We start from the raw sequence: 18,859 nt of genomic DNA on the forward strand, positions 1-18,859 counted from the left end.
TCCAGCTCTCACAGCAGCTTCTCCAAAGCTCCCAGTTGGAATTCTATCCTGTCACAGATCACATTGCACCCAAGGCCTCCTACACATATGACACAGTAGGTCCCTACAGAGGCACAACCACAATCCGTGGCACCAGGGTGGAAAAGCCAAAAGGGAACCACCAATACTCGCAAAAAGCAAATGTTATTGCACTGCAGTATGTGAGTGTCAAAGTGTGCTGCAGAAAACTCTTGCAGGCTGGCATTTCACGAGGTGGGATTTGATATCATCATGCTGGACAGACACACAGCCCACATGTTCTAAGTTCCTTTTCTGAGCCATGCTTTACATTCGTCTTCTTGGAACAGGAAACAAGCCACTAAACAGAATAAATTCTCTTGGAGGTGCAACCGTGAGTCACAGCACAAAACTGCAAAGAATTTTGTTTATCTCCCTGTTCACAAGAGTCAGAATCCACATGAGCTGTCTGCTGAGTCACTCATACTGAGGATAATAGTAACAATAACAACTCATAAAGGGCCATCAGAGTTCAGAAGGCGGAGGTTTCACCAAAGAGGTGGTTTGTACATTAAGCCTTGTGGGAAGGAGGGATTTGGAATAGGCAGATATGTATTCTACAAAGAAGAAATGGGCAGAGGAAGGTACATACTCTTTTTGCTATTGCTATGGCCTTCAGGGGCTGGGTATATAAAGTCAATGACTGAAGAGATGACTGGTAGAAGACAAAAAACAAGAGATGTGGCCTGTGGCAAACTGGAATGTGAATGGACTGGCTACAGGCACTCCATTCAAAATTTCTAAAGCAATCTGTAAGCCGAACTAAGCATATCTAGGGGCTAAGTATGCCTGTGTGCATTAACTTTGTGACCTCTGATTTAAGGGATAAAAAGGAGGCCACCCCTGAGTAGGGGAGTGGGAAATAAAGCTAGTCCTGTTTTATTTATTTATGCCTGGAATACAAAGTCAAGTTTGGACTGAGTAGAGCCTACAATGGAAGTTCTTGCTGTTGTTGTTTTCCCAACTCTCTTTACAAGAATTTCTTCTTTTTCCTGTCCATTGATTACCTGTGTTCCCATCTGAGCTTCTTATTTCTTTTCCTTGTACATTTTTCCTGGATAATCACACTGAGTCCCATGAAATTATTAGCTGTCAACTCCTAAATCTCTATCTAGCTCAAATCTCTCAGCAGTATTTCAGAGTTGTATTTTCAACTGCCTATTAGATATCTACATGTGCATGGCCTAAGGGCACCTCCAACTCAAAGGGTCCACTGTTACACATACTATCTTTACTTACAAACCAGCTCATCCTCTGTTCCAAACCCAAGTGACTGGCACTAACATTTAGACAGTTTCCATAACCAGAAACTTCAGTCCTTGAATCTTCTTCTCTTCCTTACCTTGTTTTTCCTATCAGTTGCCACAAAGTATTGACCTGATATTCTTTTCTTTTTTTTTTAAGATTTTATTTATTTATTCATGAGAGACACAGAGAGAGAGAGAGAGAGAGAGAGAGAGGCAGAGACACAGACAGAGGAAGAAGCAGGCTCTATGCAGGGAGCCTGACGTGGGATCTACCTGGGACTCCAGGGCCCTGGAGTATGTGAGTGTCAGAAGGCAGGCACTAAACCTCTGAGCCACCCAGGGATCCCTTGACTTGATATTCTAAACATCCTTAGCTTTGCTAGATAAGTTACCTATTGGCAGGAATACAATACAGACTCACTTGCACACAAACATACCCACCCTCCCCATACATACACACACATACTTGGTCTTTGCTTTATTAAGCCAATGATAGAGAATGAACAAGGTACTGTGGTCACACAGGAAAGGAGTGATGAAATCTTTTTTCTGTATTTTTCTTGCTCTGAATCCATATGAGGTGCTCTGTTGCTGATGCTACTCTTTATATAGTCAGGAACCTAACAATATTGAGGGAAAAAAAAATCCAAACTCTTGGAACAACGCTACTAATACTCAGCAGTATGTCACCATTCCAGGAGAACTTGAACTAACAATCTATGCACTTCCATTTAAGGGCTTATATACAAGTATTGACCTTTCCTATCTCTTTAAGTAAACTCAACATCAGAAAGGTAAAATACTCTTTACAAAAGGACAAAGCAGTCAATGCGCAAGATTCCCAGAACAATGTCTGCCTCCACTTCCACAGTGTCCTAAAAAGTCAATGATCTCTGTGGCTCAACAACATTTTTCAAAACATCTTCATCATCCCAGGTCAGACTACCAAACTCCCTTGCCTGGATGGAACATGCTCTCCTAATCTTCCTCACTGAGCATCTTGTCTCCCTGTAATATATTCCATAAACTGAAGGTAGCGTTATCTCCCCAAAGGACATCATGACCCACTTTCACCCTACCACTCTAGCTCATTTGTCCCCACTCCACATTCAGCGAACTTGAACTTCTTGTAGATTCTTGGAACAACCAAGCTTTGTTATCTCTGGACCTTTGCACATAAGGTATCTTTTGCCTGAAAACTTCTTGTTGCCCATCTAATCCCCCAACTCCTCATCCTTCAAGTGTATGAAAGGATGTCATAATATCTGGCATTCCTAATGCACAATTCTGGGGTAGATTCCTCTCCAGAACCACAGGGTATTTTCTCTTTTTGGTGTTTATCAGATATACCTAATTATATATCTATTAGATCTTTCCTTTTTAGGATCACCAACTACATGTGGTTACAGACTGTATTTGCCTTATTCATTGCTATACCCCATAACTTAGAGTTGCTTCATGGGTGCTCCAAAACATATTTGAATTAATTTGAGTGAAGGGGCAAAAATAGGGCAGTGTTTCAGAAATTCAATACCATTGATGATACAAAAAAAAAAAAAAAAAAGCCAGGGGAAGGACTAAGGGAAGGAGGCAATTTAAATGGTGAAATAGTTGTCCAGTCTTGAAATGTTAGAAGTTTCCCATGGAATAAGAAATTTGGACAAAAGATAAATTAAGAAAATACAACTGTCATGATTTGGTGAACACAATATTAAAAAAAGACAGAGTTTTCTTGGAAGACCAAAATGTAAGAGTTGTGATACCAGTTCCCCAAAGCTAGGAAATAAAAAATGGAAACAGATTTTGAGGAAATGACAAGTTTTCTACTGGACTATTAAAGAAGACATACTCCAGGAGCAGTTAGAAAAGTAGAAATGGAGCTTGGAAAGACCATTCATGTTAGACTTGAGTATCAGCAGAGTTGGGAGCCCCTTTTATGAAGCCAGTAGTATTCCTTCTCCACTTATGATACCATAACCTTTCTTTCTGGTAAGGAATTCATTCCATCCAGTTTAGGAGGCACTCACCATAAGTCATCTCCAAGCACAGAGTAGGCCTAAGTCAAAGGCATGGCCAAGTAAAGTCAAAGTGATGGAGGCATCAGTGTGTACCCCCTGCCAGGCCTATCTGGATCTGACCCTTTCCAACAATGTTATGGAGGGCAGAGAATATGAGAGTAGGATTATCAACAGACATCTTCAAACAGTCTCTCCAAAGAATAAAGCCAAGTACAGAGAATGAGAGATGGTATGTATAAACCCAGATGCATTGTTATTCTCCAGTGATGGAAGACAAAGCATCACACCTTTTGTATAAGTTCATTTCAGTTGGAATATTATCTCACTTTCATTTGTAACTGAAAAAGTCTTGAAAAGTAGGTACAGTGAATGTTGAAGTTATAGGAACTGGACTGTTATGAGAGTGCCATGGAAAAGAAGAGCAGAGGGCTAAGGGTGAAAATGGAGAAGTACCACAGAAAAAAAGAACAAAAAAAGAAATACAATTCAGAGAAAGTTAGATGCAAAGTAGGAAGTCAAATTGACATTAGGCAATTACTTAAAGGGTAATAATTGGGCAGACACAGAGATTTTATTTTAAACAACATAGGTTTAATACCAGAAGGGCATTGAATAATACAACAAAGAAAATCCAAAGAAGACTGAATCACTAAGTGACAAGGACTCCAAATTATTATCCATAGAGTGATGAGAATGGATTTTCTCTAGAGTTTATAAGGACAAAATCTTCCCTTAATTAAACCCAGCCCTAATATTCACATTTATTTATATGCCATAGAATGCACACCTTTAAAAATGTTTGTATCCAATGACACTACCTTAGAGCATTTTTTCTAATCTTTTTTTCTTTTTTTCCTTGTAAAGTTGTTTGACTAGCAACTCTGTTACAGTCTGTTGGCATCAGCTGACAGTTGTTAGATGGTATCCTTCCTTCTTTTCTAAAAATAGGGAAATAATGTGTGAGTTATGTTCATCTTTGGTACCAAAAGGTATGGAGCATAGGAAGTCAAGCACACTTTACCAACAACTGGAAGAAAAATTCTGGATTTGAAGATGTCAGAAATTTTTGCAAGTCATAAGAGACGAGGGCAAGGAAAAAATATTTCTCTTGCACACAATAGTAAGAGAGGTAGAAAGCAGATGATGACCACTTCTATTGGTAACCTAATTAAAATGACAATCTGATAACCACTAGCATTTATTCATGACTTATTAAAAGAAAGATAGCATGCATACAATGATAAATGCATAATCATAAAAAAATGACCCCAGTAACGATAGTGTGGGAACTTTTGCAGAGGGAAAAAAATGAGATATAGTGGGTCTATGTTCTAGGATTTGATCAAGCTCTCACTAATGGAATACATCAGTACTGGGGTACAGGCAGTTTAACTTTGGGTCTGCATTCTAAACTGCTCTCCTATATGCCTCTCATATGAAGCAAGAAGAATTCCAGTTAGCCAGCAAGAAGACAATGAATGCTGACCTGACAAACTTTCGAACTTCACTAAAACTTAAAAATGTTCTTCGTGGGTAAAGGGCTGGAGTTTTCACAACAGAATCTTTCTAACTGTTGCTTTGGGTACAGTGGTGAAAGAACTGTTTTAAGACACTGGTATAGGCAGAAATGCTCACAGATTTCCACAGTATTTCAACAATTCTTATACACACTGATTGAATGACTACAGTTAACACGTTAGCTTATTAGCAGTTCTTCATGAGTCCCTAGCATATTAACACAGGTTAAATGTATGCTACACCAGGTTAGACAGAGTAAAACACTGCCCCAATTAGTTTAAAGATCACAAGAGTGAAAACTGGCTTATGAAATACCAAAATCACACCTAGCCTAAAATGTGTATGTGTGTATGTCTTTATGTATTTTTTTAAGTGCATCAAAGGGCTGGTGAAAGATATTTCTGTGCTAGAACTGATTGAGAGAACCAATGCAAGCATATTTTCAAAAATCCAATCTTCCCCCAATTCTTTCTTCAACCTTGACCCAAAGAGACAGCCTGAGGTGCAGAGAAAGAATTCAATCTTGGCCCTCTCTCAGGAGACCTGCAGTACTAACTGGAAAGAAGGGCTTTTTGAGGCATGAGAAGCCTGGCTGAACTCTCTGGCCCACTGGGCCTTGCCTAGCACAGAAACCAGTCAGTTCTGCTTACCTGAGCAATATCATTTAGATAGCAACACCTTTCTTGGCTAGTGTTCCAGGTTGAGAGGTTGTGCGAAAAGGTGATGACTACCGGGGAGGGCAAAGAATCAGTGCTGACAGCCTGGCGCACGTTCTGACAGCAGGAACTTTTTCCTACAGTGGTGGTTGGAGGAGAGCTACTTTAGGCAGAGAGGCCTGCAGGGAGTCTAGGACAGTTGTGGAATGGAGGCGAATGCGTGAGCAGAGGAAAAGAGATCCATGGTGCTGGCAGTAGTACACATTGTACATTCAAGATAGCAACTGTAGTTCCTACGGTAAGGAATGTTTAAAGCTGTTGATACTTAAAAAGACTCACAAATTAAACTTCATAGCCTTTGACTTAGGCTTTAATGGCTTGTTTTTGTTTATTTACTTGGGAGGTGATCCAACACAGTACTTCAAGTTCAAGGCCCACCTCTTGAATCCAACCTCCTGGATTTAAAATCTCTCTTTACCAATTCCTACATTTGTGACCTTTGGAATGATTTCTTTAACCTCTCTGTGCCTCAGTTTCCTTATCTAGCAAAAAGAAGATAATAACAGAACCCATCTCACAGCACTGTCGTGAATGTTTCCCTGAGTTAATATAAACAAAATGCTCAGACTGACGCCTGATATATAGAAAGTGCTCAATGAATGTTAGCCATTCCTCTTTGGTCATTCTTGTCATTCCTGTTTGATACATCTGAAAATGGTGTACTGATCCCAGTGAAGCACAGAATGTAGACCTCACATAAATATGCAGAAGCAGAGTTCAAGTCTAACTTGAGGCTCCCAAGCCATGGGGGAATGTCTTGTGCATCACGCTGCTCTACACCCGAACTTCAGGGTTCCAACAAACAAGCTCATACAATCTGCCTGGGCACTTGGCTGACCTTCATTATTCAAAGTGGCATCTATTTCACAGGTTAGAGTGAGGCCGGGTGTGACCAGGGATCAGACCCCTGGTCACTTTTGTCAGGTGCCTTAACTCTCAGACCACTAGGATGCTATTCAGGGCAGAATTAGTCATTTACTAATTACTAATTACTCCAATGGCCACAGACCTAAGGTCAGCAATCTTCTCCCTTCACACCAGGAGGATCCAGCATAATAGAGGCCAGACAGGTAATTTGCATTGTCTCTTCTTAGGAGCAGAGGCTGATCCTGTGTTAAAAGCAAGCAAAGAAGGTATAATTTGATGGGAACTTCCATTAGCTCCTCACGGGAACACCGAGCCTACCTCTCCTGCTGGGACCTGGCAGGTTCTCACATTTGATACCTAAAGATACTTTGCAAGGGAACCAGACAGGTCTGACCCTGGCCCCACATCACTTTTAGTAGTTGGCAATACTTTTCCACTCTGAGCATCTGGAGAGTCATCCAACTGTGTTTGCCAAACTTGCTTGAATGTGAGAAGCATGTTTGTTTTATGATCAGTGTCTTGGGTTTTAAATAAGAATACCACAGGAGATGATCCCGCTATGATCCTTGCTAATGTACCTCTAGGCTAATAAGTTCTGAGATGATCCTGCTCTTTGATTTCATGAATAAGAAAATAAAATGGGAAATGCGTGACATTTAAAAATTATTGTTATTCCTGAGAGTAAAATTTATTTTAACCCTCTCTGTAGTGGCTAAGTCTCACATTGACTATGATGCTTGCCAGATTGTATCTCCTGTTCTTCCTCTCCTTAAATATGTGCTTATTTACTTCCTGAGTTCAATTTTAGAACCCATCAAAGTAGATCCACTCAGACTCTGACTACATTTTCATGCATAAATTCATAGATGTCTTCAGAAGGAACTGCACTTGCATATGCAAATACTTTCCAATGCCTTTTCATTTCTACTTTTGGCCTGCAGTTTTTAATTCATGCAAACACATTACACAAACAAATATGGGCTCAGTAACAACACACGGCATGTGTGAATTGTTAATTGCAGAGCGATGAGTTTGATATGGCCAAGCAACTTCCATTATTATCAATGGAGAGGAACAAGATTAAACAGGAAGAATAAAGGTGTATTTGAACATAAAATCCCCAGCATTGGGTTTCATTTTATGTAAATATTAATAAGGGAAAAGGTGACAGGACAATCCACAATTCAACAATAATCTGGGATCTATAGCTCAGTGCACAGTGATCCAGAAACCGGGCTGCACCTTTAATGAGACTTAGGCAGAAAGGTCTACATTTCAGCACAGAATCATAAGAAACAAAAATGTGTGCAGCAACACCGTAAATAAAACCAAAAATATAGCAGAAACTGAAAGGCTTTCAACAATACTGAACGTGCATCACCTTTCAAAATATTTGAGTCTTGTATTAGTGATACTCCTGGAAATAACAAGTGTCCTAATATTGTACATTGAAAATTTAAACAGTCCCTTAATTAATTAAGCTGTGATTCTTCATATTTTTTTCCAATTCCCATTCATGCACTTAGGGGTCAGGAGAGAACTTGGTGAAGTAAAACATTTGTTGAAGTTACTCACAGATCAAAGACATCTGATACAGAGCAATTTTCAAGCAACCCCTCCCCTTGTTTGAAGTGTGTTTTATTTACATGATGATAACTCAGAAAATGAGAGTGTAGATTAAATATAAATTGTATCCTGCAAGGGTCTATGGTTGCAGTGGAAATAGAATTTTAACTATTTTTCTGCTGATTTACTTAAATATTCTCTGAAATCTAAAAACTGGAGCTAGGCTAACTGGGGGCATGTGAAAACATGTTTGTTTTTTTGTTTTTTTGTTTTTTTTAAGAACAAACTAGAGAGAGAGAGAGAGAGAATACATATGTGTGGTTTCCCAACAGGAATGGAATTCTAAGCTCCTATTAATTGAATGTGATAACCCCACACCCCCAAAAAACATTTATATTGAAGCCTAATCCCCAATGGTATTTGGAGGTGGTGCTTTGGGGAGATGATTGAGTCATGACAGTAGACTCATCATGAATGGATTTAACTATAAAAGAAGACCCAGAGAACACTCCCTCCTTCCTCAGCTATGTGAGGACACAGGGAAAGACAGCTGTCAATGAACCAGGACACTAACTGGCTAGTACATTTATCTTGGACTTCTCAGCCTCCAAAACTCTACGAAATAAATGTCTATCATTTATAAGCCACCAGTTTAAGATATTTTGTTATATAGCAGCAGGAAAGGACCAAGACACAAGCTAAAGCATCTCACGAGGAATTAAATTAGTTGAAATATTCACTGACAGGAACATGAAACAAGAAATCAAGGATCAATGTTATGAACAAATGATGCAATAACCTAGCAGGCAGGGCCTGGAACTTGGCAGTGGCAGAGTGACCATTCCCGATGCAGTCACTGTATTTTTGTTCATTCACTTGTAATTTTGCTAAGCTGTTAATGTAAATCACACATGGCAAGGCTGGTACATGAAGCACAGGACATGGAGCTGGTGAGTCAACCTCACCATACTGCCTTTCAGCACTGTTTTTGCTTTAGCCTATATGTCCATACATTTACAGCAACCCTTGACAAGTGATAACAAACCTCCTCATGGATATTGGATATGAAGAGAGTGCCAACTGTTAGTGCTTGAGAAAAATACTCTCCACCCCAAAGAAATCAAAATACTGAGAGAAAAATAACTTTTGGTGAAAGTGGCAGGGAGAATTATATCTGTGGAATTGGGTAATAACATACATCAGCTCACCTATGCTCTGAAACACAAAAGGACCAATGCATAACTCAAAATTAACACCACATCTGAGAAGGAAAAAAATTATATATTGCACAGGATAGGGGAGGTTCAAATAGGTTTTAATCAATATGCCATTTGTTCAAAGAGAATCTAACTGAGAAGCTCGATGTGTAAAACAGTAGAAATTCCAGCTCTTGCAGGCTTGTATGTGGGATTCAAGAAAAACAGTTTAAAAGCCACAGATAATTTTGTGTTCCTCAGGACAGGGATTCATAATGGTCTCAGAAATACCCCTTACAACGCCAAAAGGTTTGCTGTACCTTACATCTATCAAAACCTACCATTGTGGGGCTCCAAAGCAACCACCAAATTGTCAAGGAATTCAGTGTCTGGGACAAAAGAGGCACTTCTGTAATTCCCACAGGCTTCTGCTACAGGTCAATAAAAGGATTGTTTTCTGAAACTAGACTCTAAAGTGGGGATGATACCGACAGGCTTTGCTTCCAGTTTTTACCAACCTCAGTGATCGACGCGCAACAGTGCAAGTCAAGAATGTAAGGCAGCTCGGAGCAAGTCAGCGGGGTCAGCTCTACCTACCTTGTCTGGGAAACTCATCTGACTCCCGGTGAACGAGGTCTGTGACTCGGTTTCCATAGTGCATTCTGCTGTCGTGGTCATAGGCCTTCAGAGTCTCGCTGGAGCTGTAGGACTTCTGCGTGGGCACGCGGCAGTCTTCACTGTCCAGGGAGGAACTGGTGTAGCGGCACTCCTTGCCACACCGCCCCCTGGTCAGAGAGCGGTGTCGCCTGTCCTTTACATCCATTATTCCGGGTCTGGCAGAAAGCTGACGATGTCAGAAAGGTGAGGCCTGAGTTTCGGCACTTGTCACTCTGCCACCTAAAAACATCAAAGGAAGAGAACAAGACGGTGATTATAAGAAATGCTGCCTTCTGGTCTGACTCGTGCTCTGACTCAGATAAAAACATAAAAAGGAAATTTGGTCAGTGGCACACAATCTCTTTTGCAAATGCTTAATGTATACTTAAACAGGCAGCCAAGACAGAACAACTGGATACAGTAAATTAATTCTTTGTCCAGTTAATAGATTTAAAAAAAATAGTAAACTAACCCATCTTTTGATTTTCCTGTATGTATACGGATGACATAAGTCTGTCACTAATGTAAGATTTTACTATGAAGCGGTTCAAAGCAAAACTGATTTCGCCTATCTTTAATTGCATTCTCTTTTTGCTGTAGAGAAGTTGGGGTCAACAAATATCAAATTAAATAATCAAAAATAAAAGAAAGGTGTACGGAGGCATACATATATGCTACTGAAGCTTTGTAATGGTACTAAGTCACATCTGACTAATATACAATTGCCTAGCTGTGTCTGGAGAATAGTAACATAAGCTATTCTCGACATGCAAAGAATCCTCCTCCAATTTCTTTAATGAACCTTTAGCAAACTCCCAATCAGTTTTCTTTCCTTTACAGATCGGTGGTGTCTTGAACAGGCCTGGTGACTCCCTCCCTTAATCACCTACCAACAGGAGATCTTCCTCACAAGAGGTCTCACTGGCACAACCACCTGATCATCAATCTAAGCCTGCCCATCCCTTCATTGCTGGGATATCCACTGCTGAAAAGAAAAATGAGGAAGAGTACTGAATGCAGTAGGTAAACTGATGGGAAGGAACCTCTTTAACATATGAACTGGTGACCAGAGAGCTCCTAGGTCTGTCACTTGACATCCTGAGTCCGAAACTGTACACCACAAACATCACTCAGAAAACACTAGCCTTCTGCAACCCTTTGTTTGTCTCCCAGAGTTAGGAGTCTCTTATGGTTTGTGTTCCTCTCTAATTTTTTTCCCACTCAGTTTCCCTTCTTTCTCTTATAGTCCCTTTCACTATTTCTTATAATCCACATATGAGTAGAGGGCAGGGGGATGGGCAACTGGGTGATAGGCACTAAGGAGGGCACTCGATGGGATGAGCACTGGGTGTTATACTATTTGTTGGCAAATTGATTTAAAACAACAACAACAAAAAAAAACGGAATGGGTATCCCCCACCCAAAGAAAAGAAAGGAAAAGAAAAAAAAAAAAAGAAAGAAAGAAAACACTAGCTTTCTGCCTAGCAAATACAACAAAATTGCTTAGATGCCTCCAAGTTTCAAATGATGGGCTCTTAGTGATTTCATTGGCCATGCAAAATAGCATGGGCCATAGGGCCAGGGCCTGGACAGAATGGGAAAATATGAAACTTAATTAAAATGGGAAATGCAACCCAGAGACAGTGTAATGATTTTTCTCCAGACTACTGTTGCTCCCTGCCTCCTCAATATGTCAAAAAATATTTGGTGGGCAGATCTGTAGCTTTGAACCCCTCTACTCTTCTTTGGCTATTTACCACATTGTCATGGGATGTCTATTTATACCAAAGAACTAGCCTATATGCACAGCGATGGGCATGGCATCCGTCTTAAGACAGCAGAATCCAAGTTATCCTTTCCTTGTCTTTTTATACTCAGAGTCCCTTTTGGATCTCAGGAACCCTCCTGATTTACATTACCTGTATATTTTATCAAATGCAGCTTGTAATCATGGGCAATTTTATTTGAAAATTGGCAATTAAAAAGAAGGTATGCCTGTTGTGAACATCAAACACAGTGGTGTTGCTGCCACCATCACTCAGAAAAGAGCTAATCTTTAGTTTCCTGGAGCATACATTTCCTGACTGGAGTCTGAGAAGCATTTTGGAGAGTTACTAGTCAAGACCTCAGGACCTGCTTGAAGGACAGAAATAGGCAATGTTGGCATGGAAGTTTTTGCTGCTGTGTAGCTGATCCAAGTATATTAACATTGACGCAATTTCTAAATGCCAAAAATCACCTTCCCTAGTTTACAACATGTGATCTCAACATTTTGGAATTCATATTAGAGGCTGGTTAAGAGTATGTCCATTGAAGTCTTAGATTGGATGCTAACCTTACCAATGGCCACTGAGTGGCCAGAGCTTTTACAAAATTAGTCCTGGACTTTCAAATTTAATTTCTCAACCAGCAAATACAGAAAATAACAGAATCTACTACATAAAGTTTTGGCAAAAATTAAAACAGCTACTGTGGTAAAGCTCCTAATATGTTGTCTAATACATGGTAGGGACTCTAAAAGAAATAGGTTTTCTCCTCCGAATAAATTTTTTTCTTAGGCAAGTATAGACTTGCATAAGACAGAAAGTGGCAACAATAATATAAATCCCTAGAATTCAAAGTTCTAATTATAAATATCAATACTTGAACTACACACAGATAAAGACTTTCAGCCCCTATTAAAGGTACATAAGACTGTGCACCCACACTGAAGAACTACAGTGTTTCTTTGAGAAATTGGTGTTTTGAGTGAATTTTATAATTTTTACCTCTCCTGCTTCACCTTAAGTTTTTACTTTTTAATGTTTTTAGTGTTCCTGACTCATGAAATCCTATCTCCTCCAATTTGTATCATGCTTTAAAAAGCAGACTGACTTTCTGTGTGTGGGCATCTGATTTTATTTCATATACTGCTAAAAAATCATGTTCTAAATGGGGGCCTAAAGGTATATTATCTATTCATAAAGTGCAAGAGCTATAGTGAATGGCCATTTTGACATTTAATTTGGTTGTCCAGCAATCTTTTCCTGTTAAATTCCTCTTTCTTGGGTATTCCTTTGATAATAAATTTGTCAGCAATGTCATCTCTGGACAAATGACAGAAGTTTATGTATAATGAAGAAACAAAAGAGGACAAATATTAGAGAACGCTAATTTTTTAAGGAACTGAGCAAAGTACAGATTGTTGGCTGAAAGACATTCTGCATTTAGCCTGCCTGTTATTTAAAAATTAGTTTTCAAGATTCAAAAAGACAAAATAGAAGAATTTATGTTACAATCTGGATCTCCAGTTTATTGTGAAAATTTGGGCAGTCTAGAAATGTCCACTTCCAGAAAGATGTATTAAATGTACTTCACATATTCCTCCCACTAGGTACAACTAAAACACCCAGATATTATATATAAAACAAATATAAGAAAAAAAAAATATGAAGGGTGGAAAGAAAAGGCAGACTAGCTAGGGCCTTTACAACCCAAGGAACAATTCTGTGGCAAGTTCCTGAGATTTCTTTTTGCCCTATATATCCCAGACTTGGAGCTAAAGACACTGGCAACACAAAAACATCAATAGGCACAAACAACAAAAGCTCCAACAAAAAGCAGGCTTTCTCTAGTCAGAGGACTAACAAAGAAGCAGTATAATAAGAATGAAAATGTTTAGTCAGTAACCACTTCCCTCTAGCCAAACAACAAGGAAAATACTGTAGTCCCAGTCTCACCTTCATCACCAAAAGCCAAGTGGGGAACCTACATTTCCATGCTGCTGAGGTGACAAGGCCTCTCAATCTCAAAGAGTGGTTTCAGAAAGGCTAAGAAGAGAGCTAGGATTTTCATCCCTTCCAGAATATAATGAGGCTATCCTCTCCTTATAGGAAGCTTGGCCTTCAACTCCTACTGAGTACTAACAAGATGCCACTTTCCTCTGCTGGAGTGGTATAGGAGGAGGCCTAGTAAGGAATTGTCATTCTTCCTCGTGTTGGTCCTTCTGCCTCTTGTTGGTAGTTGTTGGTGTCACTAGATATTGGTATCGGTGGGAGAAATGAGGGGTTATGAGGCACTGCTCCCCAAACACCAAGGGAAGTATCAGTGGAGTCCTAGTGGGGAGCCAGAAATCCCCTGCCTCCTCCCCACTTATCAGCTTCTAATAAGGAGTTCCCTGCCCTGGGGTATTGGCAGAGACTGAGTGGGAAACCAGGACTTTTGTTTCAATCTAGCAGTAATGAGGTGGGATTTCTCTTCTGACACAGCAATGTCAGAGGAAACCAATTAAAATAGAAAACTTAAGTAAGACGTAGAATCTCATAACATAATACCCAAAATGTCTAGATTTCAACAACAACAACAAAAAACCAACCTGTCATATTGAAAACTAGGAAGACCTCAAACTGAAGGGGAAAAAAAGCAACCAATAGATGCCAATACTGAGATGACAAGGTGTTAGAATTATTTGACACAGACTTTAAAATAGCCATCATAAAACTCTTCAATGAGCAATTATGGACACGCTTAAAACAAATGAAAAACTAGAGATTCATTAAAAAGATAAGAAGTCTTGCAAATGAATAAAAGATATAAAGAAAACTCTGATGGAAGTTTTTAGAAATGAAAAATGAAATAACCAAAATGAAAAACTTAATAGATGGGCTCAAGAACAGAATGGAGGGATAAAGAATATGAAAGCTTGAAAATTGGACCATGAAAATTACTCAAACTATACAATAGATTAAAAAATAGCCTAGGGAAAAAAAATGCAAAGAGCCTCAGGGACCTGTAGAATGATAACAAAAGACCTAATGTTTATGTCAGAGTCCCAGAAGGAAAGGAGAAAGAGAGAGGGCTGAGAAAGTATTGAAATAGCAGCTGAATCCATCCAAATTTGCAAAAGACATAAAGCCACATGTTTAAAAAGCTGAATAAACACCAAACAGGATGAATTCAAATGCATCCATACCAAGACATATAGTCAAAATTCTGAAAAGTTAAGACAAAGAAAAGTGAAAGCGGTGAAAGAAAAAAATAACATCTTACCTACACAGGAAAGCAATTCAAATGAAAATGGATTTCTCATCAAAAACTATGAAAGTGAGAAAAAAATACCACAATGTTTTTTAAATGCTGAAAAAAAAAAGAAGTTTCAATCCAGAATCTTATAGCCAATAAAAATACTCTTCTAGAATGAAGGAGAAAACATAGCATCTAAGATAATTTATCAGTATGGTACTGGCTCAAAAATAGACACAGAGAAGCACCTGGGTGCCCCAGTTGGTTAAGCTTTCAATTCTTGATTTTGGCTCAGGTCATGATCTCAAGGTCATGAAATCAGTCAAGTTTCCATATTGGACTCCACATTGGGCGTAGAGCCTGCTTAAGATTCTCTCTCTCCTCTTCCTCTGCACCTCAGCCCCTCCTACCCCTATTGCACTCTGTCTCTTAAAAAAAAAAAAAGTTTCTTTAAAGAAAAAAAAAGACACATAGATCAATAAAACAGAAAAGAAAGCCCAGAAATAAACCTACAATTTATGGTCAATTAGTTTTTGACAAAGGAGGCAAGAATATGCAAGGGAAAAAGACAGTCTCTTTAAAAATAGTGCTAGAGGGATCCCTGGGTGGCGCAGCGGTTTGGCGCCTGCCTTCGGCCCAGGGCGCGATCCTGGAGACCCGGGATCGAATCCCACATCGGGCTCCCGGTGCATGGAGCCTGCTTCTCCCTCTGCCTGTGTCTCTGCCTCTCTCTCTCTCACTGTGTGCCTATCATAAATAAATTTAAAAAAAAAATTAAAAAAATAAAAATAAATAAAATAAAATAAAAATAGTGCTGGAAAAAGTGGATAGCTACATGCAAAAGAATGAAACTGGACCACTTTCTTATGCCATACTCAAAAATAAACTCAAAGTGGATTAAGGATCTAAATGTGAGACCTGAAACCACAAAAATCCTAGAAGAGAGCACAGGCAGCAATTTCTCTGACATCAGATCCAACAACATCTTTTTAGATGCAATTCCTGAAGCAAGGGAAACAAAAGCAAAAATAAACTATTGGGTCTGCAACAAAATAAAAAGCTTCCACACAGCAAAGGAAATAACCAACAAAATTAAAACACAACCTACTGAATAAAAGAAGATACTTGCAACTGACATATCAGACAAAGGGTTAGTATCTAAAATATATAAATAATTGATACAACTCGGCACCAAAAAATCAATCCAATTAAAAATAAGCAGAAGACATGAACAGACATTTCTCCAAAAAAGACATGTAGGGGCAGCCCAGGTGGCTCAGTGGTTTAGTGCCGCCTTCAGCCCAGGGCCTAATCCTGGAGACCCAGGATCAAGTCCCATGTCGGGCTCCCTGCATGGAGCCTGCTTCTCCCTCTGCCTGTATCTCTGCCTCTCTCTCTCTCTCTCTATGTGTGTCTCTCGTGAATAAATAAAATCTTAAAAAAAAAAAGACATGTAGATAGTCAACAGACACATGAAAAGATGCTCAGCATCACTCATCATCAGAAAAATGCAAATCAAAACCATAATGGGATATAATTTCACAACTGCCAGAATGGCTAAAATCAAAAACATAAGAAACAAGTGTTGGTGAGAATGTGGAGAAAAAGGAACAGTTGTCTGCTGTTGGTAGGAATGTAAACTGGTTCAGCCATTATAGAAAACAGTATGGAGATTCCTCAAAAAGTTAAAAATAGAACTATCTTATGATCTAGTCATCACTACTGGATTTACCTAAAGAATACAAAAACACTAATTTGAAGGGTTATGTGCATCTCATGTTTATTGCAGCCCTATTTACAATGCTTTGCCAAATTATGGAAGCAATTTCAGTGTCTGCTGATAGATTAAAGGATAAAGAAGATATGGTATATATAAACACACACACACATATATATGGTATATACCCATGCATACATATATATAGAGAGATATATAGGTATATGTGAGTGGATGTTTATATATACCATATATATTCCATGTAAGATGGTATATGGTATATGTGTGTGTGTGTGTGTGTGTATGTGTGTGTATATATATACACATACATATATATAATCTTAATGGTGTGTGCATTGGATATAATGGAATATTATTAAGCCCTAAAATGAATGAAATCTTGCCATTTGCCACAATTCGGATTGATCTAGAGAGTAAATGGTAAAGCAAAATAAGCCAGAGAAAGAATGAATGAATCACCACAACATTTCATTTATATGTGGAATTTAAGGAGTGAAGCAAATGGATAAAGTAAAAAAAGATAGATAAACTGAAAACCAGACTCTTAACTATAAAGAACAGTTATCAGAGGAGGGTGGAAGAAGTGGGTAAAATAAAGTGAAGGGGATTAAGAGTATGCTTATCTTGAGGAGCCTTGAGTAATATGGAATTGTTGAATCACTATACTGAACATCTGAAATGATTATAACACTGTATGTTAACTACACTGGATTCAAAATGAATAAATAGCTAAAAAATTGAAATTAAATGCCTGGAAAAAGGAGACAAAAAACTAAGATAATTTATCACCAGTAGACTTATTCTACAAGAATAGTTAAAGAGTTAGTTCTCTAAAACAGAAAGGAAACAATAAAAGGAGAAATTTTAGAAATAATACAGAAGAAATCCGAAAGGAAGAAAAAACATGGTGAGCAGAATTATGGGTATATACAATAGATTTTCTCCTTTAAAGTGTTCCAAATTATTTTTGATGGTTGAAATAAAAATTATAATACTGTCTGATGAGGCTCTAAAGGTATGCAGAAGACATATTTACAAAATTCTATTATAAATAAGGAGGGTTAAAGTGACATAAAGGGAGGAAGGGTTTCTACAATGTACTCAAACTGGTAAAATGATGGAAGTAGTTAACTGTGATAAGATATGTAGGTATAATGTAACAACTAAAAATTTTGTACAAAGAAATGTACTCAAAAACACTGTAGATAAATCAAACTGGAGTTCAAAAAATGCTTAGTAACCCACAGGAAAGTAGGAAGAACAAAATACAGAAATAAAAAATATAATATAAGAAAAAATAGAAAACAAAAAGTGAAATTACAGCCTTATTCCTAAAATAACAATAATTATATAAAATGGTAAGTAATCCAAATACACAAATTAAGAAATGGAGAGCTGCAGACTAATTAAAAAAATATTACCCAACTCTATGCTGTCAACGAGAAAGTCACTTTAAATGTAACAGTGAGGCATACTGAACATAAAACTAAGGAAAGATATTTAATACAGACATTAAAGAAAATAAGAGGGATTATATTAATATCATATAAAGTTGACTTTACATGAAAGAAAATTAGCAGAGACAAAGAAATTATATAATGATGAAAGGATAAATCCTCCAAGAAGAAATAGCAACTCTTAATAGGTAGTACCAAAAAAAGTTGTAAAATACATGAAGTAAAAAATGATAGAACTAAAAAAAAAAAAAATCCACAATTACAGTTGGAGATTTCAACACTGGAGACCCACTGATTGATAAAGCAACTATACAGAAAATAAAGGATATAGAAGAATCTCCAAAACACCATCAATCAACAGTGTCTACTCAAAATTTACAGAATATTCTTCCCAACAACAGCAGATTATATAATCTTTTTAACTATCCATGGAACATATATCAAGAGGGAACACAGCCTGGGTCATAAAACAAAAATTAAAAATTTTTAAAGATGTGAACTCATATAGAATATGTTCTCTTAGCATATTGGAAATCAAATCTGAATCAATAACAGAAAGATAAGAAAATCTCCAAACACCTGAAAACTAAACGACACTTACCCATAATTCATGGGTAAAAGAAGGATCTCAAGCAAGATCAAAACATACATTAAAGTGAAGGAAAATGAAAATATAACATATCAAAATTTGTGAGAAACTGCAAAAGCACTGCTGAGAGGGAAATTTACAGAACTAAATACATCCGTTGAAAAACAGCAAAAGCCTCAAATCAATAATCTAAGTTTCCATGTCAAGAATGTAAAGAAGAAAAAGAATAAAC

General features: G+C 38.1%; 1 protein-coding gene across 3 annotated transcripts in view; it reads right to left on the reverse strand.

Annotated features, from left to right (window-relative positions):
- The window catches only part of TENM2 (teneurin transmembrane protein 2), a 1,505,907-nt gene that overhangs the window by 915,033 nt on the left and 572,015 nt on the right, over positions 1–18,859 (reverse strand). For all 3 annotated transcript variants that reach the window (XM_072824231.1, XM_072824230.1, XM_072824229.1), the window contains one exon: positions 9,783–10,082. In XM_072824231.1, the coding sequence (XP_072680332.1) occupies positions 9,783–10,008 (226 nt within the window). In that variant the 5' untranslated portion in view covers positions 10,009–10,082. The remainder of the gene's footprint in view (positions 1–9,782; positions 10,083–18,859) is intronic.

Source organism: Canis lupus, chromosome 4 (assembly GCF_048164855.1).
Source record: "Canis lupus baileyi chromosome 4, mCanLup2.hap1, whole genome shotgun sequence".
NCBI classification, from domain to species: domain Eukaryota; kingdom Metazoa; phylum Chordata; class Mammalia; order Carnivora; family Canidae; genus Canis; species Canis lupus.